Source organism: Ahaetulla prasina, chromosome 4 (genome assembly GCF_028640845.1).
Source record: "Ahaetulla prasina isolate Xishuangbanna chromosome 4, ASM2864084v1, whole genome shotgun sequence".
Classification (NCBI taxonomy): Eukaryota; Metazoa; Chordata; class Lepidosauria; order Squamata; family Colubridae; genus Ahaetulla; species Ahaetulla prasina.
Genome location: NC_080542.1, coordinates 22,833,477 through 22,846,515, shown reverse-complemented (window position 1 = coordinate 22,846,515; position 13,039 = coordinate 22,833,477). Strand labels below are relative to the sequence as shown.

The 13,039-nt window shown below is 41.3% G+C and overlaps 1 protein-coding gene across 6 annotated transcripts in view; it reads left to right on the top strand.

Moving 5' to 3' along the window:
* Positions 1–2,451: 2,451 nt before the first annotated feature.
* The window catches only part of RASIP1 (Ras interacting protein 1), a 31,543-nt gene continuing 20,955 nt past the window's right edge, over positions 2,452–13,039 (top strand). For 3 of the 6 annotated variants that reach the window (XR_009154962.1, XM_058181621.1, XM_058181616.1), the window contains exons 1-4: positions 2,461–2,586; positions 4,919–5,073; positions 7,147–7,724; positions 12,134–12,504. Coding sequence is in view for 5 of the 6 variants with exons in the window: in XM_058181621.1 (XP_058037604.1) it covers positions 4,940–5,073; positions 7,147–7,724; positions 12,134–12,504 (1,083 nt within the window). In the remaining variant the exon portion in view is untranslated. Of the gene's footprint in view, positions 2,601–4,918; positions 5,074–7,146; positions 7,725–12,133; positions 12,505–13,039 lie in introns of all 6 variants that reach the window. The other 3 variants (XM_058181620.1, XM_058181618.1, XM_058181619.1) reach the window with 3 other exon arrangements.

Here is a 13,039-nt window from a genome sequence, read left to right as displayed (position 1 = left end):
ATAATGCCTTGGTAAGGCCACACTTGGAATACTGCATTCAGTTTTGGTCGCCGCGATGTAAAAAAGATGCTGAGACTCTAGAAAGAGTGTAGAGAAGAGCAACAAAGATGATTAGACTGGATGCTAAAATATATGAAGAACGGTTGCAGGAACTGGATATGTCTAGTTTAATAAAAAGAAGGACTAGGGGAGACATGATAGCAGTGTTCCAATATCTCAGGGGTTGCCACAAAGAAGAGGGAGTTGGACTGTTCTCCAAAGCACCTGAGGGTAGAAGAAGCAGCAATGGGTGGAAACTGATCAAGGAAAGAAGCAACTTAGAACTAAGGAGAAATTTCCTGACAGTTAGAACAATTAATAAGTGGAACGACTTGCCTGCAGAAGTTGTGAATGCTCCAACACTGGAAATTTTTAAGAAAATGTTGGATAACCATTTGTCTGAGATGGTGTAGGGTTTCCTGCCTGGGCAGGGGGTTGGACTAGAAGGCTTCCAAGGTCCCTTCCAACTTCTTGTTGTTGTTGTTGTTGTTGTTGTTGTTGTTGTTGTTGTTGTTGTTGTTATTATTATTATTATTATTATTATTATTATTATTATGTTAATGGGAATAGAGACTGTGGGAAGAATATAGTTCCCTTTTCTCAGCTTATGTGATATGAAAATCTATCGCCCCACCCCGCACATAACAGTTTATATCCTGCAGCAGAACAAGAATCAGACTTTCCCCCATATTCGTTGATGCTCTTAAGGGATTCAACACTGCCTCAATCTCAACTGCACTACAGCTTTTTAAAATTACCCAGTGGTGTGTCTAATTACTTCCTCTGTCTTGCTGCCTTCTGCTAAATTCGTTTCCTTTCTTGAGGAGTGGAACGTACACTATGCAATTTCTTTGTCTTGTACTCTGTGATGGGCCTTGGAATATCTAGGGGAAGCAGTGTACATAACTTGGATGGGCTTTTGACTGAATTTAATAGGATCCTATTCTGTTCTTTTATCTAATTCTAATTCTTTTTTTAGTTTGTAATCATGCCTTTCCAAGATGGTCATCAAACCAATGTTCAAAGTTTTTGTGACTGACATAGACAAAAAATATCCTCAGGCACGTAAATCCAAAGTGACCTATTTCACCTATAAAATCTTTGGCTACCAATAACAGTAACAAGAATGCTATATTTATATATTGCCTTTAGTACATAACACAAATGTATTTTTAAATATATTACATTACAAGGTACGAGGCTATCAGAATGTGTGCTAATATGACCAGTTACAATAAAATACATTTGCATAAAATAAGTATGAAAGTGAACACTGCAAGCTTGAGCCAATTATTCTGCTAAATGCTTAGGTGGGAAATCTATCGTTTAGGGGAGACTGAGACTCTAAATTGGATTTCTTCCAAGAAATCTCATTTATTTACATGGCCTAACTAGGATTCTTTCCATGTTTCTGTGTGTATGAGAAAACAGTTCATTTGGGGTATCAGTGATCACACAAATATTCCTGGTTTTTTGTAACAGAGCTTAAATATAATTAAAATAATATATGACAGATCTGCATCCTAAACTTCTAATAAACCGTAAACTGTAAACCACCCTGAGTCCTTCGGGAGAAGGGCGGTATAAAAATTCAATTAATAAATAAATAAAAATAAATAATAAAACTAGTAATCAGTTTGTAGGATTTATAGCAACCATTTAAGAACCATCTCATAGACCTCCCATGTTTTAGATATGTATGTTCATGATGAAATGTAGCCACTGCCATACTTGCTGATAATAGAGTGCTTGTGTCACCAAACTCTTGGGCTATTAGTGAAATTATTTGATGTGCAGAAGCCTCATACACTAGGGCTGCCAGTCTGCCAGTTGTGATTCTGCTGTCACTTTAGCCGTGCCACTTAAAACATTCTTTTTAAAACAAATGGAAACGTCAACTGAGTAGGCAAAGTGACATAGCCCAATGGTTCCCACCCTGTGATCCACAATGATCCTGCAGCTGGGGGTCTTGTGAGAATGCTAAAATGAGAAATATGCATGTGTGTGCTTGTGTTTACATACATACAGTCTTTACAGTTTACATACATACAAACCGTTTTAGGAAAACAATCCACCCAAATTTTTCCCATAGCTCCCTTCTCTCCGAATTGTCAAATCAATGGGCCTCACTATTTGATGACTGCAACAGAATGCATTAACTCACCCCTATTCTAATTGTCAGAATTTATCTCCTCCCCACCTTGGTTATATTGTAAGGGGTTTCCTGACCCAGTCCCTGCTAGTTCAAGTGTTGGTCTGTCTGTCCCTTTCCCTGCTCTCTTGCTCTCCCCAGTTCTTGGGAGAGGCCTTGCTCCAAGCCAATTTCCTGCCCAGCCACCCCCATCTCCTTTTCCTGCCCCACCTCCTGTGTGTGAATGACCAGCAGGACGGGAAATCCGTGCGTAGTCATTCTGGATTTAAGTCACAGCATATACAGGAATACCATAGCAGAGACCAAAGGAAGGAGAAGATGGAGCTTGGCCCATGGGATGCCTGAAAGTGAGTGATGTGCAGAGGACACAGCATCTGGGACATCATCTGTAGCTGGTAATCATGTTAGTGTGCGTTTGTATGTCTGGTGGCAAAATTTCATAGTCTTTATACTGTAGTTTCAAAACCAGGTTTGGACAGTAAACAGGTGGAAAAATGGGGGAGACTAGTATGGATAAAGATGAATCCTGATTTGTCCCACCACATCTCAAAGGGAACTTAATAAGGTCTGGCACTGGTATTTCTTCACCTCTAGTTTTTTCTCTTTCCACTATTGTTTTCTTCTCGCCAAATCCTGAAGTTGGGAGGTTGGCGTTCTCCTTGCATTAAACAATTATTTTGATCCCATATTAGAGAATCAAGTCCCCCTGCTCATTTTTTACTTTCTCTCAAAAATATGTTCACCATCAAGTCAATATTTGGGGAAAGTTGATAAAATAGGAATTGATTGGGAGAAAAAAATAGCTGATAGGGAACAGCAAACCTATTCTGAGTGGCAAATTGGACTAGAAGACCTCCAAGTTACCTTCCAATTGTGTTATCCTGTTAAACAGTTAATATACTGCACCCTGCATTATTTGTTTTCTTTTTTTAATCCAGGAGGTGGGAAAACAGGAAGGAAGGCATGATTGGAATATCTCATGATTTTTGGTCTCGTGCTTTGAGAAAGTTTAGTGCCTGCAGAGCAAAACCTCTGTGCTTGAAGTAGTAGAGATTTATGGAAAAGGGAAAAGGCGCCATACACCAGCTGATTAAATAGGGAAGAATCATGTTTTAGAGCTTCATTTTATGGCTCTGATTAAAGTATTGGATAGGGTGGAGCCTGGATGGCTTAAACTGAGAGGTCTCTTCTTCCTTTCCAGTTTCCCAAGAACTAAGCAGCTCATGTGAGGTGAGGCCCAGCTATTCTGACCCCAAAGCTGGTTATCTCATCTTTTCCTGTTGATATAATTGTTCGATTCAAGGCCTATGACTCATAGCTACCATGGAAGTTCTGGATTTGTTCTCACTGCCTCTTTGATCTAGATCTGAAATTTGCAGCTCATGAAAAATTAAGGTTTAGTAAAGGAGAAGATCTAGAATAGCTGTTGACAAGCTATTTGACAAGATTTATTAGGCTACAAATGCCCAAGAGTATATGGGCAGATTACATGGCCAACAACAAGCTGCCTGGTAATTCTGGGCATCTTCCAACATATCTGAAATGCCCCAAGCTAGAAACGGGCAAACTATGTGAAACAGGAGAGTAAGAACAAACCAAACTAAAACAAGGAATGGAGAGCAAAGTCTTTCCAGATCCATTTCAGGACTGTGCATTTTGTGCAAATAGGTACATATGCCCATAGAATAGAATAGAAAATGGATTGAAACAGGTCAGGTGATGTAGTTCAAAGTTTCAAATCTATAAGTTAACAAAAATGTAGGTTTGCTCATATGTCCGATGTTGGGGCCAATGCTTTCCAGGTGCTAAGTACTGATGAGCAATGCTAACACATCTCTGTCAGCAGCCTCACTCTCTTTTTTTGCGTCTTTACCTAAAACAGACCTAGAATTAGATTAAAATAAAAGAATGCCATCCAACAGCCCCTTAAAGAAAAGCTCTTTGTAGAGTAAGAGATACAGCTACTCTCTTAGAGAGCCAGTCAAGCAAGACTGGAGGTGGCAAATTAAGAGAAAGACAGAAGCAGAGAGACTTAACTGTAGGGCTAGCAGAATTGGCTGCAAAAATGCAGGTGATCATTAAGTGGCAGCTAAAAGTCAAGAGTTTTTGTAACTCCTTGCTGTCAAATAGTGATTATCTGGAGTTTTGCAGCCCAGATGAGTTACCTTAATACCCTAACAGATTTATCAACCTTGCTACTCAAATTGGAATCCAACTGAGAAGAAGTTGGGGATTGTCGCATAGCCAGATTAACTTGAACTCTGTGAAATTCAAGATTTTGTAAATCTGATTTTGTAAAGTATCTCTTTCATTTTTTCAGTCATTGTGGTACACAGATAATATCCAAACCCCTGCCCTGCCACATCTCTTGTTCATAGCCTTTCTATATTAAAGCACAAAAAAGCCCATACTGTTTTAAGAAAGAAATTAAAACTGTTAATATTGTGCTCTATGTGACCAATGCTCTTAATATCCAACAGCTCTGCCCTGTATCAAGTCACATTCAGAAAGCCAAGGTTTAAATATAAAGGAAATAAAAAAATTATAGCTGCAAGGGGTGAGAACAGCTGGGGAAGCTGCCACCAAATGTTGCAGAAGCCACTCTGTTTAGGTCAAAGAACATCAACCAGGAGAGGGCCACAGTCACCAAGAATCTGTCTTACAGATTGTATTTTTCTGTCTGTTTTTCTCTCCCCCGCTTCCTCTTCCCCTCCTTGTGTCTTGTAGTAATTCCAAGTGTTTGTGATCATGTTCTCCGATGAGCGAAAAGATGGGAGCCCCCGCTTTGGGAAACTTCATTTTCCTGTTGGGCTGTGGATCAACTCACCAAAGAAGCATTTTGCAAAGTTGGGACGTAGGTGGCCAAGTGTGGGGTCTGTCAAGTAGGTATTCAAAGAGAATATTGCTGAGTTTCCCTCTTAAGCTGTTTTTATATCTAAAATTCATAGCAATTCCCTTTCCTCTGAACAGATGTGTTCATATGACAATACCAGGCTTGATTATTAGTAAACCCGAGTAACACTGAAACGTGGGGATGGGCTGTTTCTTAGAAGGAGGATGGGATAGAAGTGCTATTGATTCTTCATCAGCCAGTCAGCCCCTCAAAATCCCACTCACCTGTCAGATGCAAAATATGTTGGATAGTGCTAGGAGCCAGGGCAATACACCATTATGCTGGCAAAATGTTTTATTGACAGAGCAAAGACTGGCTGCAACTGAGGTGTGCCTGTGAAAACAGCTGCAATCAAATTCAAGATTTACTACACTAAAAGAAATCCTGTCAGGTCATCTGAACTGACCTCAAATTCACAGCAGTGTATATGAGTTTCAGTGCTTGTCTTCTTAAGATATTGCACCAGTTCAGACAAAAATTGTACAATTGGGACCAGAATTTCCATTGTTAAGTAAGTGATCGTAAAGTGAGTTGTGCCCGATTTTACAATCTTTGCTGCTGTTATTAAGTAAATCACACCGTCACTAAATGACGGTGGCTTTATCTATTGGCTTTACTTGTAAAGCCATCTGGGAAGGTCACAAATGGTGATGATCATGTGACCCAGAATACTGCAATTGTCATAGATACATGTCAGTTGCCAAGCACCTAAGCTTTGATTGCGTGATCATGGGGATGCTGCAACGGTCATAAGTCACCTTTTTTAGTGCCATAATTTTGAGTGATCACTAAACGAATGGTTATAAGTTGAGGACTACCTCTATTACAGCCCAGGATTAGTTCTGAGAAATCAGTTCTTGGGATTTATAGAACAAGAAATAACTTGTGTATATACATCACAGTAAATCCAATTTATCACATCTTTTTGCAAAATTATGGTATGTTCCCCAGCATCAAATGGCAACTGTGAGTTCCATGCTTTCAGTCAAATAATATTCTATATCTTATTGGTCTTCACCTCACTCTCATCTGCATTTCCTCCTTCATTCAGTTCAGAATAATTAAAGAACCATTATGGATACTAAGTCACTGATTTTGAACAGAATCATCACATGCAACAAATGCACATTCAAAACAGTTAATTTATCCAGGAAGTCATACAACATTGAACAGACAAAGAAAATCCCAAGGATCAAAGCAAGACCCTTATTTAGGGAGCTAGGATGACAGCTGAACAGATGGGTAGAAATTATATTTCCCTGTGATTTGGCAAAGTAGTACAAGACAAATAAAAAACGTATTACTGTGAGGAAACCTCCCCATCTCTACATCTCCTTTCAATTATATCCCATCCTTACCACTATCCAGGCTTGCCTATTTGGGATATCTTTCTTGTAATTAGAATTTAGCCCAAATTTCTCACAATTTTTCCAAGATAGAGAAAATAATTGAACCAAATTATTGGTAAACAGCTATATCAATTGGGCTGTTCCAACTGTTTGTTGATGCCATCTTTTTCCTGCTTACCAGTCAACAGAACTGCCATCACTCAGATTTGGCTTAATGGAGAAATTTCCCAGATATCAGTGTTTCTTATTCTGGGAGTTGAAGTTTGCACATCTCAACAGTTGCCGAGGATGAGAAATGCTGCTCTAAATGACAACAACGTGAAACAATTGGTACAAAAACAGCACTTTCTGTCCTGATCCTGGAATCCAAAAGGTTTAAAAATGTAAAAAATAGCGAAAACTATGTCTTGAGATGATTATCTCAAGTGGGAGACATGCTTTGGCTCAGTTCTCTGTATTAGCCTATTTGGACAAGTGGCAATATAATTTTCCCCCTTTTAGCCTTATAAAAATGCTCATCCCAGAATTCTTTGATAGAGAGATGGGTGGCATATAAATTTGGAAAATAAAACAAAATAAATCTCCATGAGCTTCTGCTTCTCTTCATAGACCAATAACTTCGGAATTTATCGATTGATCTTTCCCCTTTGAATCTCAATCCAGCTGAATTGGTTGGGATCTACCCCTTCCAACCCTGTCTGTTCTCCCCTCAGGTCTACGTCCTCAGACACTGCCAGTCGTAGCAGTGAACCTGTGGAGATGCGCCCAGCCAAGAATAAGGCTGCGCGGCACAAGAGGCTTTCAACGCTGTTCCTGCGAAGTGGGGTGGGAGGGCCCACCGGTGGGGGTGGAGGCCGCTGGGCCAGTGAGAAGAAACTAGCTGATCTCATTGACCCCCTGCCCGAAGAACGAGTCAAGCCCCCGTCTCAGGGAGAAGTGCCAGGAGTCCTGAAAATTTACGGAGGGGATATCTCCATGGGTGCCAACTATAAGAGCGTGCTGGCAACCGCACGCTCCACTGCCCGCCAGTTGGTGCGGGAGGCCCTGGAGCGTTATGGGGTGACACAACCCAATGCTGAAGATGCCTACGTGTTGTGTGATGTTGTGGGAAGCGTTCATGGCATGGATAGCTCCTGGCAGGCCCAGTATCTCCGGGCAGTTGGCGACGGTGAACGGCCACTAGTGCTGCAAGATGTGTGGAAGCCCAAAACTGGCTGCACTCGACGCTTTGAGATTCGCCGCCGATGTGATGTGGAAAGGATGATCGAGGGGGAGGATGAAGATGGAGGCAGTAAGTGGTCTTCTTCGATGCCGGTCAGGTTTTTCTACTCCAAAGATTCATGAGCTGTATCTATTTTTCAGACATTTGCTTTTGTTTTTTGAAGGAATTCACATTTCTGTACCTTATGTGCAATTTATTTATATGCTTGATTTATATCCCACCTTCCACTCCAGTAACAACCAAAATCTAAAACCAAAACAGAATATATAAAGCCAGAGACATAAATTAAAATTAACCCTACATTTTTATAGCTAATTAAAGAAAAAGCCTTTCTCTGCCCAGCGCATGATTAATTTGTAGAATTTGTGGGCATGGAATGTAGTGCGACATACTTGAGTTTAGGTTTTCACAAAAGATTTGATATTTTCTTGGAAATCCAGCCCTATTAACAGCCATTAACACCCGAGACTGCTGAAAACAAGGCTTCAATTAATGTATTTCAGAATTCCAAATGTTGGCGGGATGATAGGATGTATCCATCCCATTGTGCTCTGTTGGAGATCTTCTAAGGACCATATAGCTGGCTATTATTAGCTCTTTAGTCTGTTCCAAAGATGCTGTTCTTGTAATGAGGAAAAGAGTTTCCCAGAACTGTTATTTACAACCTTATAGAATGTAATGTTTTCCAGTGGCCCTTGGCTTCATTCATGCTATCTCCATTCTTCTAAAACATTGGCACAACTGCTCTGAATTCAACGTACAGATAGTCTTCAACTTATAACCACAACTGAACCCAAAATTTCTGTTAAGCAAGGCAGTTGCTAAATGAGATGGGCCAAGAGGTGAAATCTAAAAATTTTCCCTACTGGTTCTGTGGGCGTGGCTTGGTGATCAGATGACTGGGTGGGCGTGTTTATTATTATTATTATTAACAATAAATAATAAAAATAATAAAGTATACAAAACAATAAGAGGTACCAAAAACCAATTTTTACACTTTACACACACACAACACAACTGACTCACACACAATGTAAAAGCAGCTGCACTTCACTCAAAATGGCCCCTGCAACAAGCAGGAACACAGCCACAAAAATCTCAAAAACCAACTTTCACACATTACACACACAACACAACTGACTCACACACAATGTAAAAGCAGCTGCACTTCACCCAAAATGGCCCCTGCAACAAGCAGGAACCTCACACAGCCACAAAAAGCTCAAAAACCAACTTTCACATTTTACACACACACAACACAACTCTCTCACACATACACAAAATGCCACATACAGCTTTGTGAGATTTTGTGTGTTTGTGTAGTTAGAGTGAAACACTACAGAAACACAACAAATCTCAGAAAGCTGCACAAATATTTTATTATTTTATTTAATTTATATTTTTTAGATCAGGGGTCTCGAACCTTAATAACTTCAAGGTTTGTGGACTTCAACTCCCAGAGTTCCTTCAACTTCAACTCTGGAGGTTGAAGTCCACAAACCTTAAAGTTACTAAGGCAGGAGAGCCCTGTTTTAGATAAAAGCAGCTAAATTTAAAACTTCCTTAACTTTAAATTGCTGTCTAAAAAAAAAACTCTTTAAAGAAAACCCAATTAACTATTTTTTAAAGCTCCCCAACCCCCCATTTCCTTACCCAATTGGAGGCAGGCAGATTTATTTATTTATTTATTTATTTATTTTTCAAATTTTTATACCGCCCTTCTCCAAGGACTCAGGGCGGTGTACAGCATAAATAAAATACAAATACCCAAAAGATTTTGAAATACAATATCCAGTTAAAAATCTAATTCAATAGCTGTATATTTAAAATTTCTAAGTAAAAAATTACAAAATAAATTAAAATCCCTTAAAAACCCACTAAAACCCCTCAGTATTAAAATTTGTCATTTAAGCCAGCCCCGCTTGATGGGAAAAAAAAGTTTTGAGCTCACGCTTAAAGGTCCGAAGATCAGGGAGAAGATGTAGTCCCACAGGTAAATCGTTCCACAGGGCCAGAGCCCCCACAGAGAACGCTCTTCCCCTGCGGGCCGCCAGCCGACATTGGTTGGCCGACGGCACCCTAAGGAGGCCCTCCCTGTGAGAGCGCACTGGTCGGTGGGAGGTAACTGGTGGCAGCAGGCGGTCCCGTAACTATCCTGGTCCCATGCCATGGAGCGCTTTAAAGGTGATGACCAACACCTTGAAATGCACCCGGAAGACCACCGGCAACCAGTGCAGCCTGCGCAGGAGAGGTGTTACATGGGAGCTACGAGGTGCTCCCTCAATGCCCCGCGTGGCCGCATTCTGTATCAGCTGGAGCCTCCTGGTGCTCTTCAAGGGGAGCCCCATGTAGAGAGCATTGCAGTAATCCAGACGGGAAGTAACGAGGGCATGAGTGACCGTGCATAACGAGATTGAGTTGCTCACTGAGGAGATGGATTGCAGACAGGCAGATTCAGTTGCTAGCTGATGCAACTTATTGCAGCAGCCAGAGCAAAGCATGGCTTTGCGAGCCCAAAAGGAGCAGCAATAAGGCAAGTGGATATGGGGCATTGGGTGGGTATGGGCGGGGGCTGTTGTAAGAGGTTGTAAAAAAATGATTTTAAAAGCCTGTGATGATGAGGCAACTCAGCTGGGATCACCAGAGGAAAAACAGATTTTAAAAGGCTCCTCTGACGATCCCAGCTGAAGTTGCCTCATCGCCAGAACCTCTTAAAAGGATTGTTTTAACAACCTCTTCCGCCGAAGAGCTTGTAGAAAACATGTTTTTTAAAGGTTCTGGTGATCAGGCAACTCAGCTGGGATTGCCAGAAGAGCCTTTTAAAACCTTTTGTTTTTACAACCTCTTCAGCTGAAGAGGTTGTTAAAAAAAAGCTTTTAAAGGGTTCTGATGATCCCAGCTGAGCCACGGGATCATGAATGGCTTTTTTTTTTACTTTTAAAGGCATGTTTTCGGCTGAAGATAAATGCTTTTAAAAGTAAAAAAAAAAAAAGCCCTCTGATGATGGCGCGGCTCAGCAGGGCCAGGGGCCAGGGATTTTTGCTATCAGTTCTCCGAACCACCAGCCGTTATTGCTACCGGATCAAGTGATCCGGTCCGAACCGGGAGCATTTCACCCCTGGATGTGCCCTATTTCACAAGCTTTTTTTACCACAATTATTAAGAAAATCACTACTGGTGTTAAGTGAATCATGCTGTCATCAAGCAAATCTGACTTCCTCTATTGATTTTGCCAATTGGAAGTTGGCTGGGAAGGTCGTAAATGGTGATCATATGATCCCAGGACAGTGCAATTATCATAAATGCTGAAAGCTGCCCAGACTCATTGGATATGAGATGGGTGGCAAATAAATCTTCTAAATAAATAAATAAATGCATACCAGTTGCCAAGCAGGTTTGATCAGGTAATCATCGGGATGCTGCAACAGTCGTAAATGTGAACACTAGTCATGTCACTTTTTTCGGTGCCATTGTAACTAAATGAATGGTTTTAAGTCGAAGACTACTGTGACTACTTAGCCCAGCATTATAGCTTCTCTGTCCAAAATACAGAGTCCAAGGCTAATGTGTTATCTCTTCCCCCTCATTCCTCACAGGCAAACGAAGCAAAGCTCCCTTCCATTGCTTCATTTACTGTATCTGCACTGGTGTTTTTCAATCTTGGGAATTTTAAGATGGGTGGACTTCAAATCTCAGAATTCCTCAGTCAGTATGTTGCCTAGGGAATTTTGGGAGTTCAAGCCCATACATCTTAAAGTTGCCAAGTTTGAGAAACATTGACCATCATTATGCCTCATTTTTGACCCCCTGCACATGTGTAGTGAGAGCACATGCACATGCACTCACATTCCCGAACCGGTAGCGAAGGTAAGTGCATTTCACCGCTGGATCAGAATATCCGTTTTACAACCTTTTGTGATATGACTATTAAGTAAATTGCTGCAGTTAAGTGAATCATGTGGTCATGAAGCAAATCCAGTTTCCTAATTGACATTGTTTTTCGGGAGCTGGCTGGGAAGGTCGCAAATGATAATCATGTGACCCCAGGACACTGCGACCATCATAAATACACACCGGTTGCCAAGTGACCATATTTTGATGTGACCATGGGGATGCTGTGATGGTTTTAGGTGTGAGAACCAGTCGTAAGTTACTTTTTTCAATGCAGCTGCAACCTTGACAGTCACTAAACAAATGACTGTTAAGTTGAGGACTACCTGCGTACTGGTACAAAGGGAACAGGTGCCTAATGCAGTGACATGTTACTTTTATTCCTTTCCTTGCTTGGCTTTAGCCATACCAACATTTCTAGCTACTCCCAAAAATAATAATACAAAGTAATGTAGTCTGTACAAAAGCAGCTTTTCTGAATTTTGCATGACTAACTTTTATTGTCATAAGTGATTGGGGAGTTTTTAGCACGAAACTCCTGCACCTCTTCTCCTGGTTTTAGTCCTTTCTCCCTCTGATTCTCGTAGGTATTAACTCTCAGTCACGGCGGCAACAATCCCGACGCTCCCGGGCTGCCTCAGGGGGCCACGTGGACCCCAAAGAGAGAGCAGACAACCTCTCGCTCCGGCGCAGCATCAGCGAGATGAATCTTAGCACTAAACGCCGCAAGGACCGCAAAGGAGTGCTCAGCATGGCAGTTGGTGAACCAATGGAAGGTGGTCCAGCGGAGGAATCACGGCTCAAAGCAGCCGAAGAGGCTGAGGGCAACCCAACTCCTTCAGCCTCTGAAGAGGAAGCCACGGATGTGGCCACCCTTGAGCAGCTTACTCAATGCCTCATACAGCCCCCAACTGAACACCCCTATTTCCTGCAGTTACTGGGCTACAACGAAAAGCAGGTAAATGTCTATGGAGATGCTCAGTCATCCAAGTCACGGTTGTCTCAAAGGTGCTTTTTCAAGATGCAAGTAGACTTTCTGGTTTTTCTTTGAAGACATTTCGCTTCTCATCCAAGAAGCTTCATCAGCCCTGACTGAAAAATTCAGCCCAACCATCTAGTCAGAGCTGAAGAAGCTTCTTGGATGAAAAGTGAAACGTCTTCAAAGAAAAACAAGAACATCCAGTTGCCTCTTGAAAAAGCAGGTAAATTCACATCCACTGATGGACTCGTTAAGCTTTTCATAGCATTCCCAAGAGAGGAAGGGCTACGACAGTGTTCATCAGATGGATGACCTCTTGAAATACTGAACTTCAGCTCTTATCCTTTTCAGACATGATGATTGAGATTATGAGATTTTAAATCTAATTCATCATCCAGAGAATGCCAGCCAGGGAAAAGGACTATAATTTCTGCCTAGTCACTGCACCTGATGTCTTTGTTAACACGCACATTTACACATAACAGAATTAAAGAGACTGAGAAGTATCTGGTCC